The 26291-nt window shown below is 37.3% G+C and overlaps 2 protein-coding genes across 6 annotated transcripts; one reads left to right on the top strand and one right to left on the bottom strand.

Annotated features, from left to right (window-relative positions):
* Positions 1 to 1040: 1040 nt before the first annotated feature.
* Positions 1041 to 4937, bottom strand: TFPI2 (tissue factor pathway inhibitor 2). Of its 2 annotated transcripts, none has more exons than XM_032252948.1 (5): positions 4742 to 4937; positions 4259 to 4441; positions 3229 to 3336; positions 1857 to 2027; positions 1041 to 1495 (listed from the first exon to the last, which is right to left on the bottom strand). In XM_032252948.1, exons 1-5 carry the CDS (start codon positions 4827 to 4829, stop codon positions 1419 to 1421), a joined length of 627 nt encoding a protein of 208 aa, XP_032108839.1. In that variant the 5' UTR covers positions 4830 to 4937; the 3' UTR covers positions 1041 to 1418. The 2 variants fall into 2 exon arrangements, with proteins under 2 accessions (XP_032108839.1, XP_032108838.1); XM_032252947.1 differs by having other exon boundaries at positions 3157 to 3336; positions 4742 to 4936.
* A 193-nt stretch (positions 4938 to 5130) lies between these two features.
* GNGT1 (G protein subunit gamma transducin 1) lies at positions 5131 to 24635 on the top strand. Of its 4 annotated transcripts, none has more exons than XM_032252952.1 (3): positions 5131 to 5270; positions 20134 to 20237; positions 24359 to 24635. In XM_032252952.1, exons 2-3 carry the CDS (start codon positions 20142 to 20144, stop codon positions 24485 to 24487), a joined length of 225 nt encoding a protein of 74 aa, XP_032108843.1. In that variant the 5' UTR covers positions 5131 to 5270; positions 20134 to 20141; the 3' UTR covers positions 24488 to 24635. The 4 variants fall into 4 exon arrangements, with proteins under 4 accessions (XP_032108843.1, XP_032108842.1, XP_032108840.1 ...); XM_032252951.1 differs by having other exon boundaries at positions 20131 to 20237; XM_032252949.1 differs by lacking the exon at positions 5131 to 5270 and adding an exon at positions 19940 to 20039 and having other exon boundaries at positions 20131 to 20237.
* The last annotated feature ends 1656 nt before the right edge of the window (positions 24636 to 26291 follow it).

Genomic DNA, 26291 nt, shown 5'->3' with positions numbered 1-26291 from the left:
TTATGGTAAATGTAACTACTGCTACTGAGTTGTCATTATCTCGAGGACTTTTCAACGGAAAAGTGGGAGATGCAGATTTTTTTATAGAGAAAATCAGTTACGAATTTATACAGATATTTCTAATCACAACTTAAGTCAAAGATTTGTACTTAATTTCTTTAATTTTATACTTATATCTCATTTTCTCTTAACATTGAAAATCCTGACTTTTACTGTTCTAGGACCTGTGTTTCTTACGTGTTCTGGGGGTCAGAAGACATACATATATAGATATTTTGCTAACTCTTCATCCGTAAAATCTTCAACCAGTCCCTTACTGGTGAGTATCTGGTTTGTTTCTAGTTTTCAGCATCAGTCAATGTTCTCAGGCACATACCTATTTGTCAAAATAACTGACATACATTTTTAAATGAAAGACTGTTCAAGCAAAAGGTAAATGCATTTATAATTTTTCCAAATAAGCGGCATACTTTTAAATATGTTCATCTTGCCATGAAAAATTGTTTTATTACAGAGAAAGAAAAAACCCGCTTCACTGGAATAATCATATTTAATCAATGAGAATTTAATGGTGGAATTTAAATTGTTAAACTTATGCATGGTTTCTCATGCATGGTTTATAAAAATAAACACCTTAAGCAGTACAAACATTTGAACAACTTTACTTTCCTTGCTCTCTTATAACTTCAGTGGTCTCCAACCCACTATGTCTTAGGAAAAATGTAACAGGAAAACTTTTAAAACCTTCTATCAATATGTCAACACAAACATATACATGTGAGTGGGGATTGATAGATAAATAGAAATTGTGAACATTTCTGGTTTTAATAAATTGATTAGCTTTTTTAATTGGTCAAGAAAGTTACAATCTTTTAAATAAATCCCCTTATTCATTCCTTGTACTGCAATCTAACACAATAAAATGGAAAAAATATTAGTTGTATCTGCATAATAGCACTTGGAATATTTTTTAAAGTGTTGGTAAATCTCCAACTTTGTCTTCTTGGGCCTAAAATATAATCCAACTTTTAAACGCAAAATGAGTTTTATTTGCTGGTCCTTTTTATTCTCAAATATGTTGAAAGCACACAATTATATTGTCTTGTGCTATTTCAGTTACTATCCTCTTCTGAAATCAGGAATACCATCCCAAGAAATGGGTGAATCATATTTGCTTTTATATCTCACACACTGCAGAATTCAGTCTCACAAACAGTTGAACCATAAATTAAAAATGGTAGACTCACATTTGAATAGCAGCCGGTTATATATAAAAAACATACAAATTTAAAAAGTGACTTGTATCAATAAAAACTGGTGAATAAATCACTAATGATTTGTTTCCTCATGCTGTCATATTATTCTTCAGATAAAACCACAAAGGCAAATAAGCATTCACGAGATGACATTAAAAATGCCTAAACTTGCTTCTTCCAAATTTTCAGGGTTCTATTGAAAAAGGGAAGCTTTGGCATCTTCCTTTGCTTCTTCAAGGCTAAAATCAATAAAACAACAATGAAAATCATACATCTTCCGTTTGTAGGCTCACTATAAATAACCATTTCTGATATGCTTATCGAGCTCACTTCATCTTTTTAAGGACTGTAAAGTCAAAACTCATTATACACTCAGTTAATAACACTCTACTTTTAAGATATGAAGATATAGCTACTGTTTACTGCAGCTAGCCAATAAAAGCATTTTGACAATACTGATTAACACCACGGAGATACTTATGTAGGGGTAGCCTAGAAATGGCTATTTGCTTTTAGTAAAATAAATAAATAAAAATATAATTTTGCTGATAAGTTATTTATAAAGTTTATCTAAAGGTGGAATAAGAAAACATTAACTACCTTTTTCACATGCATGTATGCAACCTTTCCTGCTAACGAAGTTATTGTCATTCCCTCCACAGCCAGTATAGGTGAAAGCCTCACAGGTTTTGTATCTTGGATTAAAATAATAGCGAGTCACATTGGCAGAGCACAGTCCCTCATCTTTTGGACTGTAGCAATATGATAGACCTTTGTAAAAAAGAGAAGAACATTAGAAATGTTATAATACCAGAATTTTAAAATTATGGTGATTACTGAAGTAACTGAAGAAAATCTAATCCCATAGAAGCCTTATTCTGAATCCAAGATATCATACTAAACCTTTAAAAGGTGTGCTTCAAATTGCAGGTAAACTTACGTGCTATATTTTGGTAACTGTAAATTTTTATAAACTGAATAAAATTTCTTCTGAAGCTACATCTTTGTAGTCTTTAAATATAAAAAGAAGTTAAACCCAAATACCAGATATGGTTAGGTAAAAATGGGCTAAGTTTCAAGGACAATATATGGCATGATTTAGTAAACTTTGTTGCGTTGGTAGTTTTATTTTAATGTTTTTCACAGCTCTCATTCTATTATTAATCAAGAATATATGTATATTAATTTCCAGATAACCACTACAATAAAACATATCTACACAAACAAGAGCACATCCACAGCAACCGTCGCCACATTAACTCAAGATTTTGCATATTCAATACAGTATAGCTATAAAGCTTTATCAAGTTCTCTGCCAAAGCAAGTTTTCCTTGTTTGTTGAACTTTTTAAAAATTTTTGTGTCTGGGGGAAATCCTTGTATTGTTTCCCCCTGCAAATAATAAATACTACTCAAGAGACCATCATTTCAAGGATTCAGGGGTGGTGGCGTGAGAGGTAACAGATGGATTGGACAGAAACATATAGAGTTGTTTGTGCTGCAATTTGCAATTACTAAAGAATATAGAAATCTAATCAAAAACTTTAGAAAGAAATTTTCAAGTTTCACCATCTTAATTCTGTATACATTCCACTATCCCACATGTATAACTGATTCTGTACAAGTCTGAGGTCATAACATTCATTAAGGAATAATCTTTTATGTGTGAATTGAGTAGATGAGAAATAGTTCTAAATAAACAATTCAGAAGAGGCAGAAAGCAAAAATTTGAATCATGGCTTTGTCACTTTCCAGTCTTAAGAACTTGACAAGTCATTAACTTGCCAAGTAATGTGAAATCATGAGAATGCAAACCACGTATTTCACATCAAATCGAATTTTTTCCACCCAAATGTCTTAATAAAAAAGTAAAATAGAACTACCATAAAAATAGTATTTACTTTTCTTTGGTGCACAGAAGCCCATACAAGTAGCTTCATCTGGAAACATGTTCACATTCCGGTGACACCAACCGAGTAAGAATTTTTCACATGTCATGGAGCTTAGATTGAAGAAATACTTTTCTATGGACCCCTCACACTGGTCCACATTCACTTGCAGCCGGCAAACTTTGGGAACTTCTAGGAAAAGGAGGGCAATAGAACAATGTTAGTCAAAAGTAGCCTTCTTATTATTACTTTCAAACTTTTGCTGTGTTTTCAGCAACATTCGGGGGCGCGGGGAGAAGTCATATTATTGTTGGGATAGTAAATCCCCAAAACACTCCCATGAATCCAGCTATTTACCTTTTTCTTTACTTTTTTTTCTAAGAGTCCATATTCAGCTGATTCAGCTGTGCTATATCTTTCAAGTTGAGTGGAAAGACTGTTTTCTCTGGGTGTTCTCTGATTGTTTGTACATATGCAGTTAATCAAAGCTTAGTCACATGAATACACGTTTTCTCCTGCCTCAGTTCCTTGAATGGCAAAGCCCCATATTCTCTTACAGGCCTTAACAGATATAATTTAAAAATTAAAAAAGTAAAATATAGCAGTATAATGAATCTCCACCATATCCCGCAACTAATCCAACACGTTTGGGTATCGGGACAAAAAAGAGTTGAGCCAAATCACACTTTAATAATAAAATCCAGTAAAAGTGTTTCAGTTGATGGATAATCGACAAGAGGAAATTATGTCCTCCAGGAGAGAGAAAAAACCATAGGTTTGGAACTAATGATAAATACAGAGAAGCACGTCTGTTGCGCCTAACACATTATTCTCGTGCATTTATTATACTCTATGATGAAGTAACAAATACATCCCTTAGTCTGCCCAGGCATTGAATTATGATCAATGTCAGTTGGGAGACAGGAAATGTGTTAGTGGTTGTAAATTAGTGAATACTTTTGAGAAACTGAAAACCATGGGGTTTGCTTAACACGAGAAAACCCAGGCTACAACTTCCTGTAGATAGCGATACTTTGGAAACCTGCGAAGTTGCTACTGGCCGCCTACGCAAGGCGCGCACGAGGGAGTCCCGGGTGCGCCCGGGGGCACTTACTCTGTATCCACCAGCAAGCGTTGTCGCAGGCCTCCTGGGTTTCGAAATTGTTGGCGTTGCCCTCGCAGCCCCCATACGTGAACTGGCGGCAGCTCTGAGTGTACCTGTCGTAGTAGTACCTAGGAATTCGGGACTGGCAGGGTCCCTCGTCTGGGGGCAGGAGACAGATCTCCGCGTTATTTCCTGCAGGAGGGGCAGAAGGAAAGCGAAAGACAGGGAAAGTGGTTATGTGTATCTCCTAGGAGGAAGGGGCATCCCGGGGAGTTCTGTCCCCGCCGATTCCTAGCGGAGGGGCCTCTGCAGAGAAAGTGCACACTTGGGGGCCAGTCCCACTTCCCCGAGGCTCCTCGGATCGCGCCTCAGGAGCCTGGAGGAAGCGAGGTTTGGAGGGCGGGTGCGCGGGGCCCCTTGGCCCGCTGCACCCTCTCCGCCCGCACCAGGGGAAGCTCTTTGGGGACAGAGGCTCCCAGAGTGGCCAGATACCTGTTGGCTCCTGAGCAGCATCGCCCAGTGCAGCCACCGTTAGGAGCAGGAGCAGAATCGACAGTCCCACAGGGCGAGAGGGGTCCATTGTGCAGGGGGACTAGCCGCCCGCTGGGCGAGGCGTCTTAGAAAACGCCGGGCAGGAGGAGGCGCGCAGCGTCCTGCTCCAGTCGGCCTGAGGTGTCCTGCTCCAGTCGGCCAGAGTGCCAGCTTTATGCAGGGCGAGCGTCCGGCCGACCCCCACTGGGGCGGAGCCAGAGGGGTGGCTGATTCATGCCGCGGGGGAGGGGACGGGGGCTGTGACCCCGCTGCCCCTGCTGCAAACTGTGTAAGAGGGAGAAGAATTCCCTGCCAAGTTGAAAGGTTGAACTGAACCTGACTCCCAAACTTTCTCCTGTTGTCCAGGCTGGGCTGTTCAGAGGGAGCGTTTGTGTCAGTAATGCGAAATCTCCAAGCTAGGCGGAAATGACCTGCGGGTGATTGTGCCTTGAAGAAGCCCGAATCTACCTTTTGAAGCCATGAAGTCCAGGTATTTGAAAGGCCGGTGGAGAGAAAGTGTGGAATTCTTGGGTCAGAGGGGAGCGGGATTCATTGCAATAGACTATCGGATTAGACTAGAAATGTAAATATGTGTTTATTTATATTTATTCATACAGATTTCAATTGAGTTCTAATTTACATTTAATACAGGCTTAAAATATATCGTAGGTGGGCAGTTTGATAAATTTTGACAAGCGTATAACCACCAACAAAGAATTAGAACATTTCAGCTGGGCGTGGTGGCTCACACCTGTAATCCTAACATTTTGGGGGGCCAAAGAGGGCGGATCACCTGAAATCAGGAGTTCGAGACCAGCCTGGTTAACATGGTGAAACCCCATCTCTATTAAAAACACAATAAATTAGCCGCCAGTGTTGGCAGGCGCCTGTAATCGTAGCTACTCGGGAGAGAGAGAGAAAGAGAGAGAGCGAGAGAGAGAGCGAGCGCAGAGAGAGAGAGAGAGAATTAGAACATTTCCATCACCCCAGACAGAAAGTTCCCACAGATCCTTTCCCAAACAATCCTTCCATTCTCAGGTCTGGGACAACCAGTCTTCTCATTTCTAGTACCACAGATTAGTTCTGCCTGTTCTTGAATTATGTATAAATGAAATCATAAAGTATTCACTGTATGGTATTTCTTTCTCACAGTTCCTGTTTTTGAGATACACCCAGGTCATTGCATCAATAGTCTGTTCCTGTTCCTTTTAATTCCTGTGTACTCGTCCAAAATATGAACGTACCAAAATGTATGAATATCCTACAATGTATATGTTTCTGTGTGTATCAATAGTCTGTTCCTTTAAATTATTGAGTAATAGTCTAACATATGAATATACCACAAATGTCCTGTTACTGGAATTTGTGTTTCTAGTTTGTTTGGGGGCTCTTTTAAAGCTGAGTTGTGTGGACATGCAAATTTTATTACTCTTGGATAAAATACTTAGGAATATTAGATACTACCAAACAATTTTTCAAAATGATTGTACCATTTTACACCCCCACCAAGCATGTATGAAGCTATGTTTTTGCATGTAGCTATAATTTTGGAGATGAAACATAGAAGTCCAGAGAGGTAGTCTTGGGGAGTTCTAAAGATTTGACCACATCAGTGCCTTCCCACACTTCCTTAATGTCAGTACATTCGTTAAAGTTCCCTGTTCCTTTGACATATTAGCTTGTGATATACTTTTTTTAAAATACAATTACCTACAGTGAAATTTTACATAAAATACTAAAGACAATTTTGAAGACATTTTAATAGATTCTGTTAACGAATGTCTCTTCCCTTCTTTTCTCTTGTCCTATTCAACATTCTCAAGTAAATAATTGTTCTTGACTTCTGAGGATACTGGGGCGAGTTTACAGGAGTTCACTTTCAAGTTTTCAGGAAGCCCTGAAACGTACAGGACAAACTTGCTCAAAGTGGGTTAATAATCCGAAGTATTTTGCACATTATATCCTTGTGACAGTTTTCAGTCATTCTCATGTCATATTACAGGGTCATATTCCTAGGAAAACCAGCTTGATCTGGAAATGCTGTCAGCTTTGATTACCAGATACCTATGATTAAGAATGATAGTTAAAACCATAGGGTAAATGTTTAATTTTTTTCCTACCTCTTCAGTAGGAAAAAAAAAAATGGGATAGGGATGGCTTGTATAGTTCACTGATTTCTGTGGTGTAAATGCTCTCACTAAGGTCAATTTCAAGCTGCCACTACAGAATCACTGACTGCAGAGGTGGGAAAAGATCTCCAAGAGTCAGAGCTCCCCAGAGCCAAAACCTGTGTGAGCTGGCTTTAAGGCACCAACTGCTAAGACACAAAGCCAGTTTTGGAATGACACATTCAGAGTAGTCAGGTTAGACCCTCCCAGTTCCTTCAAAATATTATTAGGGGAGGGAAATTTTACCACTCATTTACTGAGAATTATATTCAGGAGACAAGTTAACTCAACTTCAAACTTACCTATTTCCATCTTCTGAATATAATTAAATAAATCTTTAAACTAGACTAACATAAAATTCAAGAACTGATACTCAGTTTTCATGCAGCACTGACTACTGTCATTCCTCTTTGTTCTAAGCTGCTGGACACTTTTCGATCATCTTTTGCTAACACAGAAAAATGAACCCCTAGACACAGTGGCTCCTGCTAGTAATCCCAACACTCTGGGAGGCTAACTCAGGAGGATTTGAGGTCAGGTCAGGGGTCAGAAACCAACCTGGGCAACATAGCATGATTCCATCTCTACAAAAAAAAAGTTTAAAACTAGATATACACCTGTAGTCCCAGCTATATTGGAGCTGAGATGGAAGGATTGGTTAAACCCAGGAGTTTGAACTTGTGGTGAGCTATGGTCATGCCATGGCACTCCAGCCTGGATGAGAGAGTGAGACTCTGAATCTGACTAAAAATAAAGGAAAAAGATTAGCCCTTTTGAATGAAGACAGACGTTTTGGGAAATTGCATGGTGCTGTGGAAAAAACAGAGTTGGAATTCAGAGATACCTGGATTTTGTTCCTAGTTACATTGGACAAGTTACTTAAAACTCTCTGAGCCTCAGTTTCCTTTTCTAATAGTCATAACTCTACCTCACAGATGTGTCGTGAGGATTAAATAGAAAGTGCTTATGCATTCAAAGATGTTGTTTTAGTCCCTAACACAATGGTACAAACTTCATCCAGATTATCCCATATCCTACTTCCCATTGAGAGCCTTGGCATACAATTTTGAGATGGAGCATCAACTCCCATCAGGAAACAGAGCAACATGAACTGGCCTTATGGAACTGAAGCCTGTGGCCTTGCTCCCATCAGCTGTTCTCTTAACTAAGCTCATGAACCACGTCTCTGCCCACAAAGTGGTGACACTGATCAGATACCACTTCCTGCTAGTCTCTTCTAGGGCAATGAGCTTCAGGGGGATCTCATACAGAGCAGAGTCCTCAGCCCACTCAGGGCTGCTGTATAAGGCATTGAGTGGAAATGGAAGGGGGGCAAAAATAGGCCTCTCACCTTTCTATGGTGTGGTCTGTAGATGAAAGTTTTCCAACCTTTCAGTCCTGAAAGATGCTCTAGAAATGCTGGTTTCCTTCTCCTTTCCCATGCCAAACAGGGGAAACCTCTATGATGGCTGATGAAGAAAAGAGAATTAAAGAAGTGGAATTGGGAGAAGTTTGAGATTACCAAGCCAGATTATTAAAAAAAAAAAAAAATACTACTCTTAATTGCAGAATAACTGAGTGCTTTTAATATAAGTGAAAAAAGACATCTTCCAACATAAGGGTAATCTGAATTTCCTGGAGACTACTTTGACGTTACTGAATTACATTTAGGATATTTTGGAAAGAACAACATGACCACCACAATCAGCCTCCAAAGGGATGTCATAGCACTTCTATCTCCTTAACCCAGTCTCTAGGCCAAAATGTTGCCACAAGGCTGAGGAAAGTAATTCCTTTGCTCAAAGTCAACAGGAAGTGCCAGGCTAAAGATAACTGGGAAAAACAGTCATCCAGATTGATTTGTCATTGCTACACCAATTGACGGCTAAATTGTCTGTGGCTAAAGACAAAGGCTCAAAAGAGTCTGGGGTTCTGTAAAAATAAGGCATGAAATTGTTATAATTTGAATGCTGAATGGAACTATAATATATTCACTTTACAGTAGTGTGAACTGAGATTACCTGCCATGGTTGTTGGCAGACCCGAGACTAGAATCCACAGTTCTGGATTCTTAGTTTTATATTCTTTCTAACACACCCAGGCCTAGGATCTTTCTACCATACCAAGACCTTAGAGTAGAATATGAAATAACAGAATTTAAAAATGCAAAAGCTACAGTGAGTCCAGGAGCGCCTCTGCATGTGTCAAATTGCTGCCTCTGATCTTTCTCACTACCACTTCTCTGGGTCCCACAACAAATGAAATTGCTTTTGAACTGTTTAGCCCCTCCCATACCTTGAGTAGGATGCTATACCCACTGGGAGTCCTGCAGACTCAGTACATGAACCAAGAATTTAAGAAAGGGATTGTAGCAGATGGTCTTCTTCTCTTTCAGACACCTTAAAGAGAAGTAGCATGTCTGGCTTATGAGTGAATGATGAGAATTAACTGAGTCCAGTGAGGTGGGGATACATATTATGTAACATAGCTATTTAAGGAATTACACTGATAACTCCTCAAAAAACAAAGACAGTTTTTGCTGCCTGTTAGTTTAAGCCCTGCCAAAATAAAAGTTGAAATGACTCCAGCTGCCACTTAGGAGGATCTTACACATCTGCTAAGAAAGACAGTTAATCTCTTCTGAGCAATAAACGGTCATGAGGGTTTTGCTTAAGTTTAAGCAACTCCTTCACCAACTAGGTATTTTTCTAACTAGCTGGCCTATGTAAGAAACATTTACTCTAATGCACCCTTTGTCAGGCACAGAGTGCACTTGAGAGCTATACAATAAAATGAAGCCACATGAAAGGATGAGGTATCCTCTGTGCCTAATTTTATGAATCTCCTTCTCCTTAGAAAGTTATAACAAGGGTATATAACATTTCTCTTACTGTGTTCATACCTTCATTCATCTCCCTTAAAAGGAGCTGATTAAATGTTTAAAGTGTGACAAACTTTATCATAGGCATTTGGGATACAAATATGAGGGATTTCATAGCATAACAGGGTAGATGAATGAACACTATATAACCCAGTTACATTACAATGCTCTTAGTACAACATCAAAAATATGTACTAGGTTGTATAGGATTATAGATGAGGAAGTATATAAAATGTAAGCAAAGCTCAATTCCAAATAAAATCCAATCTATGCAAACATACCTGACACTACATCTTTTGAGCCTATGCAATACAGAGACTCATTCCTTCATCTATTTGTTTTGGTTGACTGTTTTAGGTGCTGTGGTTCTAACAAAGTATTGCCTTCTGCAGAAGAGCAGAATCTCAGAAACCTCTTCTCTCTGCTTCCTGGATGTACATTCCCTTACTCACGACGCAGACCATCTTTTCTCTCACTTAGATTGCTACGTCTTTAACTGTGAATGGCATCCAGAAGATTGGGGCAAATTTTAGACGATTTTATCTAAGACCTCCCAACTCAATGGAGCCTCACCACCTAGCCAAAATTCTAGACTTGGTTACTAAGCCCCTGGCACATCAAGAATGGAGAAAGAAAGAGAAATGTTCCCCTAATCCCTATATACCATGTGGAAATCTCCTTAGCAACCACAATACTAGTGGACATATACTTAGTGAAAGTTTGCACTATGCCTTGAATTTTTTGGCTCATTAAATCCCATGCAATAACCACTTGAGGGAGATACGTTACTCTCCCTGCTCTGCATATGAGAAAGCTGAACCTTTTGATAGATATGTGATTTTCCCAAAGGTATTCAGTTAGCACAGGCAGTTTAAATCCTGATCCCCTGGTCTCATTGACTAATATATACATTCTTTTGTTCCACATTAATGAAGGCCAAAGTCAAGCTTATTATATATGTTTTCATGACCCTCGTTCAGTACTCAGAGAGTGCTATATCAGTTTTCATTTCTATGCAAACATAAAGTTCATAATTCATTCATTGGGGAAACAGTTAGTACAATTTAAATACATTGCCATAATGCTTTAAGAGGAGCATCTGCCAAAACTGATAATCAGATTAGAGGATTGAGAGAGTTAATCACTAAAGTTCTCATTTTCAGGGTTATATTTAGCAGAAAGTAATGGACATTGACCTTTCAAATGTAAAGACACCTTTTCTTTCAAAATTATTGTCTTTTTATAATGTGGCCAAAATATTGTGTTAGTTATATATCAATTACTACAATGCTATATGCCCTCCAAATGCTCATTTGTTTTGGCTTATGTTGAAAAGCTTTTGTACCTTAAATCACACGTGAGGGACAATCTGCTATTTGGGGCAGGGAAAGGCAATAGCCGCAGTCTGAAAGGAACACACATCTCCTAGGACTCTCACTACTTTTTTCTCCTATTGACTATTACCTGAGGAAAAACAGTGGAGCTGAAAAGTTTGCATTAGAAGAGAATTGAATATGTTAGCCTGGACTACATATTCTGAACCAGCCAGGGAAGGGCGAGTTATTTCTTTCAGCCAGCTGGATCTCAGGTATCTTTGGTCTTCCTTTCTCTTACAATGGAAGTAATGTTCAGGACTAATCAGAGACCAACCTCTTATCTACTGCTCTTCATCCTTTTTTCTCTTATTTTCTCAATGGCTTTACTCCTTCCACTCTTCAACGGCATCAGCTCTGCCCCCTCTTACTCTTTGACACACACACCCGGGTTTTAATAATTTCCATCTAGAATGATCTGTCTCTGACTTTTCTTCAACCCAAAGTTAAAATTTATATTTGGCTCTACATTCTTCTCCTGTAAGTGTTCCCACTTCACTGCTCCGTTTTCCAGACAAACTTATCAAAAATTTTACTTCCACGTCTTCCTTCATTTCCTCATCTCTCTTGCTTTTTCCAGGTGCCTCTAATTAAACTTCCTTTGAGAAGAGTAAGAGCAGGAAGTGCTATTGTCAAGAGCAACCTTGACACATGCTACTAGACCTCTCAATATATGACACCCAAAGCAACTTTCTTTAAAATCACTTAACATCACATTTCCCATAATATTTTATCTGAATTCTTTTTAGTGTTTGACAATTGCAAATACTTCCTCATTCTTTAAATGTTTTCTCAGTCTTCATGATACCACATTCTTCTGTTTTTTTTTTTTTTTTCCTAGTTTGTTGACTGCTCTTTCTCAATCAATCTGCCCTCTTGTAATAACCATTAGCGGGTGGGTGACTCAAGGCTCAACCCTGAGAATTATTTTCTAACCATATTATTTTCTTGTGTAATTTCAAATACATATACATATAAACCTTGCACACACATATACACGTGTGTGTGTGTGTATATATATATATATATATACATATATATGAATATATTTGTGTGTTGTCTTGATCTCTCCTCAAAATTTCAAACATTCATGTCTATTTAGTATCTCCATTTGGATGTGTAATAGAATCGCAAATATTTTATGTTTTAAGGTCTTGATTATACATCCCCAGTCTTCCTCCTTTCTGTAAATGACCCTTCTACTTAGATTCTCAAAGCATAATCTCTGGAGTCATTCTTGAGATCTTCCACTGCTTAATTACTCAATCAGTCAATAGTCCTTTTAATTGTACCCCCAAATTGCTTTTTTTTTCTGATTCAGAGTTTCACTCTTTCATCTAAGCCAGAATGCAATGGTGCAATCTCAGTTCATCGCAACCTCCGCCTCCTCAGATCAAGTGATTCTCTGCCTCAGCCTCCTGAGTAGCAGGGATTACAGGTGCCCAGCACCATGCCCAGCTAAGTTTTTGTATTTTCAGTAGAGACAGGGTTTTGCCATGTTAGCCAGGCTGGTCTCGGACTTCTGACTTCAGGTGATCCACTTGCCTTGGCCTCCCAAAGTGCTGGGATTATAGCCAAATTACATTTTTTAATCTGTTCATATCCGTTTATAGCCACAACAACCAATGTAGTTCAGGTATGCAATTTCTAAGGAACCATTACATTAAGTTCTTACCTAAACTCCTTGTTTTCACCTTTGTTTCCCAATTAACCCCACACAGAAGTTGGAGTACTTTTAATACATCAAATCAGTAAAAAAAAAAATACATTTTACTTATCTAATCCTCTCACTGTTACATAAGCTCTGTGAGAGCACAAAGCTTACCTGTCCTATTTATCACTGTATTATGGAGCCAAAAATAAGACCTGGGAAGTAGGCTCTCATGTACATCTGTGAAATAAACAAATGACTTTGTATTAGCACTATCCCTGTTCTTTACAAATGTCTTGAAAACTCAAATGGCAAGTGGAAACAGAGAAATAAAGTTGTTCTGGGAAAGAAAGAAAGTTGTCATAGAATATATTTGGTTGTCTATAAGTCACGTGTATCTTGAAAATAAGCTAACATGTTGAGAGAGAATGATAACCATGTAATAAAATAGCAACTGTTAGAAAAGCAACTGCCTTTCAAAAATCAACTGTGATAAAAATTTGTGATCAACCTGACCAGTTGGAAAAAAAATAAAAGCTACCTTTTATTTGACCATAAAAATTCAACTGAAAAAAAATGATATATACTGAGGAGTTATAAACACAGCAAGAGATAAGAAAGCTGAATTTGCTGCTTTAACCTCAGGCAGTCAAATGAGTGCCTAGCTCATGGTAATCACATAATAAATATTTGATGAATAAATAAATACTAGGTGAGCTGCTGTCATTTTACTGGCCTAGGTGGAAAGACAGAGGAAAAAAAGAGTAGATACATAGAGATAAAGGCATTGCATGTTGAGTATTTATCAAAGTGTCTGTTATATGATAAATATAATATCATTTATTTAGTCCTCAAGACAGCAAACTCACTGTTCTTTGTAAATTTCAGCTCATCTCCCTGACTTTCAAGTGCTCCAGAGTTTAATCCTTTGTTCCCTTCTCTTTCCTATTTACCTTTGGTATTCTCCTCTGTTCTCATGGTTCTCCCCAAAACTCTGGCCTCTTCCCTAAACTTCAGACCACCTACTCAATGAATGGCTAACAAGTCTCTGAGATTCAGTGTTACCTTTTTATATCTCTGATCTCAGGAAATAGCAAATCCCTTCTTTTGGTTGCTCAGACCAAAAACAATAGTGTCATCTTGATTCTTCTCTTTTCTCTCCCTCCCTCCCTCCGTTTCTCTCTCTCTCTCTCTCTCTTTCATTCTACACCTGATCTGTCAGCACATCCTGATGTCTCTGCTTTTAAAATGCATTTAGCATCTTAGCACTTGTCCTCATCTTCACCTTGACTGCAATCGCCTCTTCTCTGCTTCTACACTTGCCCCCATGAGCTAGCCTCCAAATAGCTCCCTGCTAAAGTATATGATAGATAATGTCACTCTGTTACTCAGAATCTTCCAAACTTCCCTAAGTCACTCATAGTAAAGCAAGAGACTTTACAGTGGCCTGTAAGTCCTATACGGCCACTGGTTTCATATGCTACTTCTCCCTTGAATTCACTGGGCTCCTCATATTAATACTTGTCTACCATTGTCTTGTATTTGCTGTTCCCTGGAATGATTTTCTCTTTGATACCTACAAAGCCCACTCTCATTTCCCTCAGATCTTCACTCAAGTAGCATTGTCCACACAGAGGGCTTCTTTGGCCTTCGTCTCTATAATTTTTACATTGTTAACACTGTTCTTATTTCTTTCCTGCCTTATTTTTCTCCTTAGCACTTATCTCAATCAAAATTTGGCATATTTTACTTTTGTATTTTTGTGAGTGCCTATCTCCTTTACTGAGAATGTAAGTTACTCAAGGGGAAAGGTTTTTATCTGTTTTTTTCCTCTGCTGTATCTCAAGCACCTAGAATTCTGTCTGGCACACAATAGGCATTCAGTAAAAATTCTTAGCTGTTATCTTCTTATAATGCCAAGTAAAATGTCAGGATAAAAAAGAATAGTATAGAATAAGTAAGTTTGCATCCGTATGATTACAAGCTTATTGTGCATAATACAGTGGATTTATTTCTGAAAAATTATCAAACATGTATACATGTTTATAAATCAAATAATAATTAAAATGTGCTGGCAACATAACTATTTCAAAAAATCTGTAATTAATCCTCTAAAAAATAAGTTTTAAAAATAATTTGACTAATTTCTCCCTAATCTAGCTTTTCATAAATTAAATATTTTATTTATCAGGTATTCTTACTTCAAAATACACTTATGTGTAATGTGTAAAAACAAACAGAAAACAGGTGGCCTTTCAACTTTACCTCAGCTCATTTTTAATTCTAAAATAGCAAGAAATGTAATAGAAGCTCTGAAAGACATCATGAGACACTTAAACTACTCTATAGAGTTCTATCTTCCCAAAGTGTTTAATACCACTAAAATGTGGTGCGTTTAAGGAAGCTTCCCCACCCCTCTACTAATGACCTCCATGATCTGCTTGTATTGCTAAGCATAGCTGCCTTTCTTTTCTACACTTTGTCAATGTAACAGTTTTCTTTGAGAATTCTCAATGTATTGAGAAGTAACCATTAAAAATGTTTTATGTTTTTACAGAAATTGCCTCAGCAGCTATGCTGTGTTGAACTGCCATTTCCCAATGCGTAGCTACTCCTTTAACAGTCTTTAACAATCGTTTAAACTGGTATCATCATTGTGGGTCATATTTGGCTAATAAAAACTCATTCTAGTATTTAAGACCAAGAAAAGTCAAGGCAATGTACGTTTCCTCCACCACTTCTGGAGCTCTATGACCATGAATTCCATCTAATTCAGAGTCTCATTTGTCCAAGAAATGTTTCACAATGGCCTATTTAAAACCATCAATATAGGGAGGCTGAGGCAGGAGGATCGCTTCAGCTCAGAAGTTTGAGATCGCCTGGGCAACATGGCAAGATCCTATCTCTATTTAAAAAAATTTACATTCACTGGACATGGTGAATGTAATATGCCTGTAGTCGCAGCTACTCAGGAGACTGAGGTAGGAGGATCACTTGGACCTGGGAGGTCAAGGCTGCAGTGAGCAATGATTGCACCACTGCACTCCAGCCTGGGTGACAGAGTGAGACCCTGTCTCAAAAAACCCCACCAAACCCATCAGTATGGTACCTATATTAGTTAGGGTTCTCTAGAGGAACGGAACTAGTAGGATATCTATCTATCTATCTATCTGGGAGTTTATTAAGGAGTATTAACTCACACAATCACAAAGTGTACAATAGGCTGTCTGCAAAGTGAGGAGCAAGGAAGCTATTCTGAGTCCCAAAGCTGAAGAACTTGGAGTCTGATGTTCAAGGGCAGGAAGCATCCAGCGCAGGAGAAAAATGTAGGCTAGGAGGCTAAGCCAGTCTAGCCTTTTTATCTTGTTCTGCCTGCTTTTTATTCTGACCATGGTGGCAGCTGATTTGCTTGTGCCTGCCTAGATTAAGGGTGGATCTGCCTTTTTCAGCCTACTGACTCAAATGTGAATCTCCTTTGGCAACACCCTCACAGACACACCCAGGATCAATACTTTGCATCCTTCAATCCAATCAAGTTGACACAGTATTAATCATCACAGTACCTAAATTATATTTATAAAATACAAAAATGCAGCAAATTATATAGAGTAAATACAATATGAAAATATTCATCATGACTGTACATAATAAAATAGATATTTTTGTGTATAAAAAACATCTGGACATAGCAGCTGAGAATAAAGACTGACATATATATCAAGCCCATGGCTACAATGAGTGATATGATTTTCTGAAAGAGAAAAAAATTATTGGTGCATGGTCTTCCTTTTATTATATGCATTATTGTAAAAAGTATAATAACCATGAAAAATATTTTGTTTCTACGTAAAATAGAGTTTCAAGATTCAAAGAACTGTAAGTACGGTTTTTGCCTATGTGGAAGTCTGACATTATATTTGACAGTCATGCTGAATGTGTCACATTTCATCTTATGCAGCAAGATCCCGGAAAACGCAATATATCTGACCTTCCTTATCCATACCTACAAAAACGACAGAATACCTTTATAAACAAGCTGATATATTTTCATAAGGACCCCTAGGGGGCAGTATTGCCCCCATTGAGAACCAGGGATCTGTGAATTGGCTACAGCTCTGAAATAACTCCCCCACTCCTGCCGTCTTCTCTTTTATTGGCCCTTCAATACTCTGATGGTAGTGCAGGGTGGATGAAGAAGTGAAAGGGCAAACATCTTTTTACCTGGGGTATGGTTTCCCCTGGGGCTGGCTGTAATAGCAATCTTAGCTTGTTTGGCTATAGGTCTTCAGTCTTCCCCTTAAATTTTGACTAAAGGTGGGGTGGGGATGGTTGGCAAAAGGGTCAATAATCTGATCTAGTCTATTAGGACTTTTTGTGGAGAGGTTGACCAACCTGAAAGCTTAGAATATGAGAGGCAGCCTTAATGCTATTTGTCATCAACTCTGGACTTTCTATGTCATTCTGGGGTATGAAGAAACAAATCCACTCCTTTATACTAGTTTGAGAGAGATGTGCTGGAATGAAAAACACCCCATCTCAGAAAACAAACGCCTGTGTTGTAACCCCAGCTCAACTGCCTCTCATTGTGTAATTTTGGGCATTCAAACTCACTGGAATGCCTTTGCTGCATCTGCAAAATGGAATAGGGGGTAAAGTAGATGATATTATATTTGAATTATTTGGACCATTGACTTCAATAGAACACTAAACATTTGGAATCTCCATGCAGATAATATTCACTGTCCTTCTTTGTGTACTTGAAATAAATAAAAATTTTGATCCCCACTCTGATTTTTTCATGTGAGACCCATGCCATCAAATCTGGTAAGAATTCTAGAATATTCTAATAATATATTTGCTTTAAACAAAGTGATTTTAATGTTTAATATTATTGAGCATGGTGAATCACAGCATTTTAGAGTTAAGAAATTACGATAGGGCAAGAGGAAAAGTTAGCAAAAAGTGGTTTCAGAAGTCTAGCATCATTCTAAACCCATAGAAAGCTCTGGAAGTTTCACAATTGCAACAAAGTTTTTCAGCCCAGAAGCAAGGGGGTTAGGCTGATAGAACCCCACATCAGCCAGACTTTTGCTCCAAGGCAACCTTAGGGGTCAGACGGGAGAGCATAATCTCCCAGGCATCACCAGGAGAAGTGTTGCCCATCAGCCAAGAGCCAACATGTGCAAAAAGTTTACCCTTGATAGTCAACACCTGCAGCTGCTGCAGACTAGGTATCTTACCCTGGAAAAAAAGGAAAGCTGAGCAGAGCAACCGTAGCATCTGCAATGCATGATATCAAAGGAGCCAAATTATGTACACATGATCTCCTTTAAGCTTATCAATAATATTACCTATCTCCTTTAATAGTACCTATAAGATCACCTATATTATATGACAAGGGCCATATATGAAAGTACGGTTTGAAATTCTAGAAGTACAACAGAGTGAATAACACCAGCTAACACGTGCGAGTGCTTGCTCTGTACTACATGCTGTTACAAAGTCCTTACCTATGTTACCCCCATTTAATCCTCTCAGCAAATTTACAAGGTAGGTAATATTATTGCCCCTATTTCCCTGTAAACTAAGGCACAGACAGGTTAAGTAACTTGATCAGGATCTTACAGCTAGCAAGCACCAGTAAATGGTTGTTTTGTTGGCAAGTATGTGAGAGGGCTTCCTGGAGTACAGAAAATGAAATTCTAAACCCTACCCAAGATCTACTAAATTAGAATGTCTAAGGTTGGACTCATAGCTTTAATGAGTTTCCTTAAGTGATTCCTGCACACACTGAAGTGTGAAGAACCATTATCTAGAGGAATTAAAAGTTTTCCAAAATGAAGAAAAGTTGTGCAAAGAACAATGTCAAAAGGTAAAAATGATCATCAAAAATATGAACTTTTATATTTAGTCTAAAGGAGTGGGAAGGAAATTGAGATTAAAATTTGGGCTCCCAAATACAAAACAGGATTATACAGGAAGAAATAACCTTTCTATAGTCATACTGTTTCTTAAAGAACAGAATAGCAAAAATAAAAACATAGGAAACATTGGGTTCAGATACCTGTAGTGTATTATTTTCTACCTCTAGAAAATAGTTGACCTATGTAGGCATTTGTCCCTTAAAAATATCTTAAAGTACAACTTATCCAGAGAAGAACAGGGTATTATAAGACTGGAAAGGGAAAGAATCTTTCTTCAAAGGTTTTGGAAATGAAAACACCATCTAAATACAAGGAAATAAGTTAATTGCTGATATATTACTAGCAGAATATTTTCATGTAGATGTACAATGTTATGTTCTCTGAAATAGTGTGTGATCTGAATATGCTTACTTTTACAATCATACTTCATTGTAAAAATTGGACTAGGGAGAAGAGGGAGACACTATAGGCACAATGCCACTTGGCTACATTGAAATCTTTCCCAGGTAATTTCACAGGAATATCATCAGCTACTGAGCCTTTTTCCCAATTACCCACTGGTCTAACTGGGGAGAAGAGGAATTGTGAGGAGGGCAGAGGAGTCTGTTCTTCTAGTAGGATGTCTATTGGTAGATCACACTTGCTATGTCCCCTTTAACCTGCTAAATTTGCTCATTGTTGTTACTAGATTCATTGTGACAGTTACAGGCAAATTCCAGGTGTTGTCACAAAAACACTTCTAAGTAATACATTCATTTATTTCTGATTAAGAAGTCTGTTTGTTTACTATATTTCCATTTGATGGGTACAAATTTCAATCCACTGTTTATAATGAACTTATAGTGATACTTTTTATGTGGTTCCCTTTTAATACCAGATTAAATACTCTAGAGATTTAGGGAATTAGTGGACAGTCCTCCAAATGACCTCAAACTAAGTTAAATGACATAAAACATGTGGTTGAAGGGTTTTGGAATTGAAGGTAAGGATTGGAAACCCCAAATTTTACACTGTACGAAAGCCCAGGGGCGAGGAGCAGCTTTAAGTATTTTAAATTATATGCTGTCTAAACCCACCCCTCCGGACAAACCTACTGACAGGTGTCTAGGGTCAAATGCCTGACTTAATCATATTAGTGAAGATTAGGAAGAAGCTTTAAAATCCCAAGGCTAGTGTGCACTGCCAGAATTGTTAAGAGAGAGAGCTCATGAGAAATTGGTTATCGTGGAATATTTAAAATAAAACAAAGAACAGTTTACTTTGTAAGTTAAGAGCTGAGTGAAGTGTTGGCTAAGACTGACTTGAAATAACTCCAGCAATTCATGCGTAGGTGCTAACCTTCTACATTTTCAGCAGGCCAAAAGATGCCAGTAATCAATATTGAGGACCTGACAGAGAAGGACAAATTAAAGATGGAAGTTGACCAGCTCAAGAAAGAAGTGACACTGGAAAGAATGCTAGTAAGTTACTGCTTTCTTTAGAATTTTATTTTAAGCTAGAGATACTGTGGGAATACCAGGTTAGAAAATATTGACTGAAAAGGCTCAATGTAGTTATAACTAAATTGTTCATATAAAAATTATCAAAGATTAAGAAAATTAATAATAAATCACAATCATCTCTTGATTTAGATTCTAAATCAAGGATGTTGGTGAACAATTTTTTTTTAATGGCCAAACCCAATCCATAGCTTCTTTTTGTGTGTGCACTAAGATGGGAATGCTCTTATATTTTTAAGGACTTGTAAAAAAAAAAAAAAAGAGCAAGAAAGAAAAGAAAAACGAAGAGAGAAAGTGGAGAATATGAAACAGAAACCGTATGTTAGCTAAGCAGTAAAATGAATATACACATGCAATACATACAGGCATTTTGTTTTTACTTTTCTAAACCTCTCTTTGTAATGCAATATTTTGATATTGATATTTTGATAGAATGTTTTGATATTGCTGCAATACTTTAAGCTATGATTTCATCCCTTCCTGCACTGTTATGGTCAGTAATAAATGAGTACATTCTACTCTTCTTTGGTAAATTAGGATGAGTTCAAACATAAGTACTTACTGGTTTCTCCTAAAAACATCTGACAAATCTTGGAAAGGGTTACCTACAGTTCACTGCCAGTAGAAGGAGCAGAAATGGCAAAGGGATAAACTACTGAACAAACCAGTGACTGACAAAAGCTTGGAGAACGTGGATATGTATTTTAGATCTCTTCATTTTAGGAAAGTTATTAATAGTAGAGTAAAACCTCCACAAGTGGTAACAGCATATCTTACATTTTAAAAACATCTCATTTTATCAGGACAAAGTAAAAAAGGAGTTTGTGTTATCTTCATACCTTGTTCAAAATGCCTACTCCCAGTCAGAACTGGGATTTTTGGCTTCATCTATGTTTATAATAATCTCAAACTCCCCTGTTGCTCTTTCCATACAGGCAAAACATGTTTTGCTGTAAAGATAAAATTAAATCTAAAGCTTAGAACGTACACCAAACAAGTTAAAGTCCTTATTTTTACAATTCAGGGTAAATAAACTTTTGGGGTAAAGAAAAGTTTTCTCTTTTTAAGTAGAAATATCCAATTTTACTTTTTATTATCAGGATTGCTGGTTTGTAGGCAAAGTGGCTGTCTTCATGTTTATTATTCACTTGTGGTAAGTTCACCTTGGACTCTTTATTTTGGGTAAATATCACATACATCACCATTCATCAGGCTTTGGAGTTCCTTTTCCCTAGTATTCAGTGTCTCTCTTTTCTTGGAAATCAAAGCAATTTAATAGCAGACTGCAAAAACTCCATATATACATACACAAACACATACATATATATATATATACACACACACACACACACACACACACACACACACACACACACATACGTATACATGTACTCTCTTAGTCTGTTCAGGCTGCTGTACCAGAATACCATTGACTGGGTGTCTTATAACCAACAGAAATGTATTTCTCACAGTTCTGGAAGCTGGGTCATAAAAGATCAAGGCACCAGCAGATTCCTTGTCTAGCCAGGGCCTGATCCCTCCTTCATGAACACCTGTCTTTTCACTTTGTCCTCACCTGGTGAAAGGGGTGAGGAAGCTCTCTGGGGTCTCTTTATAAGGACAGTAATCCTGTTTATGAGAGCTCTGTCTTCATCACCTAATCACCTACCAAAAACCTCACCTTGGGGGTTAGGAATTCAACAAATGAATTTGTGGAGGACACAAATATTCAACTTGTTTATATATATATACACACACACACACACACACACACACACACACACACATATATACACAAATATATACACACACATATATACATATATACACATATATATGCATATATACACACACATATATACATATGTATATACACATATATGTGTATCAGGTTGAATATTTGTGTCCTCCAAAATAAATATTATATATATGTAGAAATATATGTAATATATAGAAATATTTATATAATATATAATAAATATACGTATTCTATTTAAAACGGAACTACCAGGTCCTGATCCCCTAGCTCTGATGTACAATCAGTACAGTATGGTTAAGTGGATATACTCAGTATGGGTAAGTGGTTAAGTGGATGATCCGTACAGTATGGTTAATTGGATATACTCTGAAACCATATTCCCTGCTCAGATTCTTGCTCCACAACAACTTTCTGCCTGTGTAACCCTTATCTATGTTTTATAATTTACCTGTGCCTCTGTTTCTTCAAAACAGCAGTAGTAATAGCTTCTAATTCAGAGGACGATTGGGAGGAATGAACAAGATAATATATGCAAAGCTCTGAGAACAATGCCTAGTAATAGCAGGTGCATTATGTCGTTATATTATTATCGATTTTATGAATGAGACTGATTCATATTATACTTCAATCAATTTTTTTTAGTAAGACAAGTCTTTGCATCCAGTTTCTAAAGCTGACAGATTTGCAATGCCTATAAGTCAATGTAATAGGCAATGACTATAGACAATCTTTGTAGTAATAGCTAAAAATTGCTACCATTTGATTATGCATCTTTTTGTGCCAGGCACCTGTTAGGCATTTAAGGCAACCAATGCAGCTATTCCTATTTTATACATGAAGTAAATGAACCTTAGATGAACTGCCTTAACTTAGGCTCTATAGCTAGTAAATGAGAAGAGCCTTGTAATCCTGTATTAAACTACATACATTTCTAATAAGCCTCATTGAAATAATTTTTAAACCTATACACATGTAGAATTTTAGGTTGTTTGTTCCTCCCATTCTCATATCCTCAGATCCTAGCCAGGCACTGTCAAAACCAACCCTTCACTGACTACTGAATTAAGGATAGCAATTTATACCTCTGTTCCTGTCACCTGGGTGGAGCCAAAAGTAGTGGCTTTTGGAGGAGAGTGTGGGACCATTGAGGAAGAGGGAAAAAAAAGTGAATCTAAATTAATGCATATGTCAAAAGTTTTGTAAATCTGCAAGTATCATCCTTTGAAGGAAGAACCTAATCTAACAAATGCTTCCTTGCCAGAGTTGAAAATAATTTGTTCTAATATGTAGATAATGAGTTTGCATAGTTGTAAAATAATCTTAAGTCTTATATCAAATGTTCCTTTGAATTTACATACAAAGTGACAGAAAGATTTCATTTGGAAAACCAGTAAAATGGTGAAATAACGTATGGAATGGCCACTTAATAGACTGACAAAAATGAAGTAGCTCGGTATTATTGTAATGAAAGATACACTAATTGAAAACAAAACAAGTTGACGCTAAAAGAGTTTGAATAATTTGATTTTTGTGTGTGTGTGTGTGTGTGTGTGTGTGTGTGTGTGTGTGTGTATTTACATATGTATTGAACACCACCTCTCTCTAGAAGGAATGTTAAGTGGGACATTAACAGGCTCTAGCTGAGTCCATTAAAATGTTAAGACCTGATTTTTTACTAAATCATTACTATAATGGTGCAGATAAGTGAAGAGCAAGCTCGTAAACAAAATGAATAATTCAGTCCAGCAAATTATTCACTGAGCACTAAAGAACACAGGCTCTGTTCTAGATGCCTGAGATACATTGAACAAATCCCTGATCCCTTGGAGCTCACCTAGTGTACCGCCATGATCAATCATTGTAGATGAGTGTGAAGTAAAATTACATGTGTCTACTTCTGAGAATTCAGAGATGATGATAAGCCTGGAATTTAATAATTATTCATTACTTCCACTTTTACAAGTCACATGTTTGGAATGAGGAAAAAGATTTAATCAACATGAACTCTGGTGACACCCTTGACTTCTGTTGCCAGCTGTGTTCTGATCCCTGGGTCTTGTCTCTTTTGAAGTTGGAGGCAGTGTCTGTTGGGAATCTTTAGCTGGAGCATGGCCAGCTATTTTTCCTTTGTCTGGAGATATATCCAGGAGGACTGGGAAGGGAGCAACTTTCTTCTTTCCTACAAAGTACATGCATTGGCAGAAAGCAGAGAGAATCATACAGAAAATATACAACATGAAAATTTATTGTAATAAATAATTACTGGCATCTGGAGTATTCTGCTTTAAACTAAATGAGTCATCCCTTTTTCTTACCCCTAAAGGTATCCAAATGTTGTGAAGAAGTAAGAGATTACATTGAAGAACGATCTGGCGAGGATCCACTGGTAAAGGGGGTCCCAGAGGAAAAAAATCCCTTCAAGGAGCTCAAAGGAGGTTGCGTGATTTCATAATACAAAAAAAAAAAAAAATCCTCGGGAATATCTCAAATGTTAATGACAATTATGGATTTTTCTCATATGTGATACTATTACTAAGCACGTATATGATTTTTAAATTTATAGATGCAAGCTTTTAATAAAAATTGGGATGAGGTAACCCATCAGTCTATGTTTTTCTTAACATATGTGGCACAGGGTTTAATATATAATTGACAATAAATATTGCTTAACTTTCTTTAAAAAGAATTACTATGTTTTATGAATGAGTCTGTATTATTCTAAGTTGTCAGCATGTATTTACTGTTTTATGTTTTTTCACTTCCCTTTCAACATTTATAGCTTTCTACCCAGAAATTTTATGGTTAGACTTCTATTTTTCTTCCCAACCTTTCTCTTGCTTACGAATTAGGAAGCTTATTCCTCTGATACACAGGTCACCTATCTTATGACTTTTCCTCAGAATGCCAACTGGCTTAAGGGTTCAGCCTATGGTCACAGAGCACAGTGAATTTAACCACACCAGAATCATGGTTATGAGCGTGCATTTAGGAGACAGACAGTTCTGGCTCTGCCACTTTACTGCCTAACTGACTTTGGATAAGCTACTTAATTCTTTCTAAATTTGTTTCTTCTAGCATAGGATGAAGAAAATAATGGTTGTATCTTCAGTTTTGTATGGGGGTTAAATAGTACACTAAAGCAACTATAACAGCTAATTACCTGGCCCATGGTAAGATACAATAGGTGTTAACTAGTATTATTACTGAGAAAGGATCTAGACAAAATTTCCAAAATCCTTTAAGATACATGCTATTTTGCCCTATCCTCATGAAGAGTCTCAACAACACAGTCTTTTCTATAACAAGGTGAGCACACATGATAGAGAAATCGCCATCACCTACATCAGGTCCTTCTGGCATCCAGAAGTTTGCATGAGTCACATTTCACTACCTGTGTGTTAATGACTAAGAGATAACTTGCCTGTAACAAATGACAAGTTGTAGTCACCCAAATCAGAACCACTTTTGTTGTCAGTGTTTTCTTGTTGCTGTCTCACAGTGTTATTTTATATACTTCAATGATCAGAATACTCACAAATACTAATTGTCATCCTCTATAAAAACATTTTTTAGAGGATTTTTGAAATCCTCTAAAAAAAAACATTAAGATAATCTATTACTTGGTCTGGAAGGGAGTCTGAAAGTTGTACCAACTTTGGCTCCTAGCACAGTGCCCTCCAACTCTGACCATCATAAATGCTCAACAAATATTTGTTGACTCTTGTCTAACCCCTTCATTTTGAAATGGAGAAAATAAAGTTTCAGAGAAGTGACCTGACACATTTCTCCAGTCAAGACTCTGGACTTCTGGCTGAACAGTTAGCAACATACCCCACCATGTGTCTTCATCAAATCTGCTTTGAGTATTAAGGGATTCCTGGATTAGTTACTGAATCTCTTATCTATTTTTCCTCAGGAAAAGCTTTTTTTCCTCCTATTTAAATTTACAAAACCATCTCCATACAGCTCCCCCAACCTCTACCAAATGCATCCTGTCTCTCTCTCCCACTCTGTTTTCCTCCATAGCACTGTCACCATCTGGCATACTACAATTTATTTGTTTATTTAATTGTGGTCTGTCTCTAGAAGTTTTCCATCTGCAAGTTAGTATTTATTGAAGTGTTCCATATATCCCCTCTTCTCTGATTAAAATAAATACAAAGTAAGTATTTGCTATGGCATTCAGTAACATGTAGAATATGGTCGTAACCAACATCTCTAGCTTTCAGTTTACAACTTGAGACAGATTTTGAAGC

Source organism: Sapajus apella, unplaced genomic scaffold, assembly GCF_009761245.1.
Source record: "Sapajus apella isolate SASKATOON/1434 unplaced genomic scaffold, GSC_monkey_1.0 scaffold81, whole genome shotgun sequence".
NCBI classification, from domain to species: Eukaryota; Metazoa; Chordata; class Mammalia; order Primates; family Cebidae; genus Sapajus; species Sapajus apella.
This window is presented reverse-complemented; position numbering and strand designations above follow the sequence as displayed.

Coding starts and splice junctions, on each gene's coding strand:
- GNGT1 (XM_032252952.1), top strand. CDS start 20,142: ATGCCAGTAATCAATATTGAGGACCTGACAGAGAAGGACAAATTAAAG. Junction 20,238..24,358: donor TGACACTGGAAAGAATGCTA/GTAAGTTACTGC, acceptor TTACCCCTAAAG/GTATCCAAATGTTGTGAAGA.
- TFPI2 (XM_032252947.1), bottom strand. CDS start 4,829: ATGGACCCCTCTCGCCCTGTGGGACTGTCGATTCTGCTCCTGCTCCTA. Junction 2,028..3,156: donor CTTCTGTGCACCAAAGAAAA/GTAAATACTATT, acceptor TTTTTTACAAAG/GTCTATCATATTGCTACAGT. Junction 1,496..1,856: donor CATACATGCATGTGAAAAAG/GTAGTTAATGTT, acceptor TATTGATTTTAG/CCTTGAAGAAGCAAAGGAAG.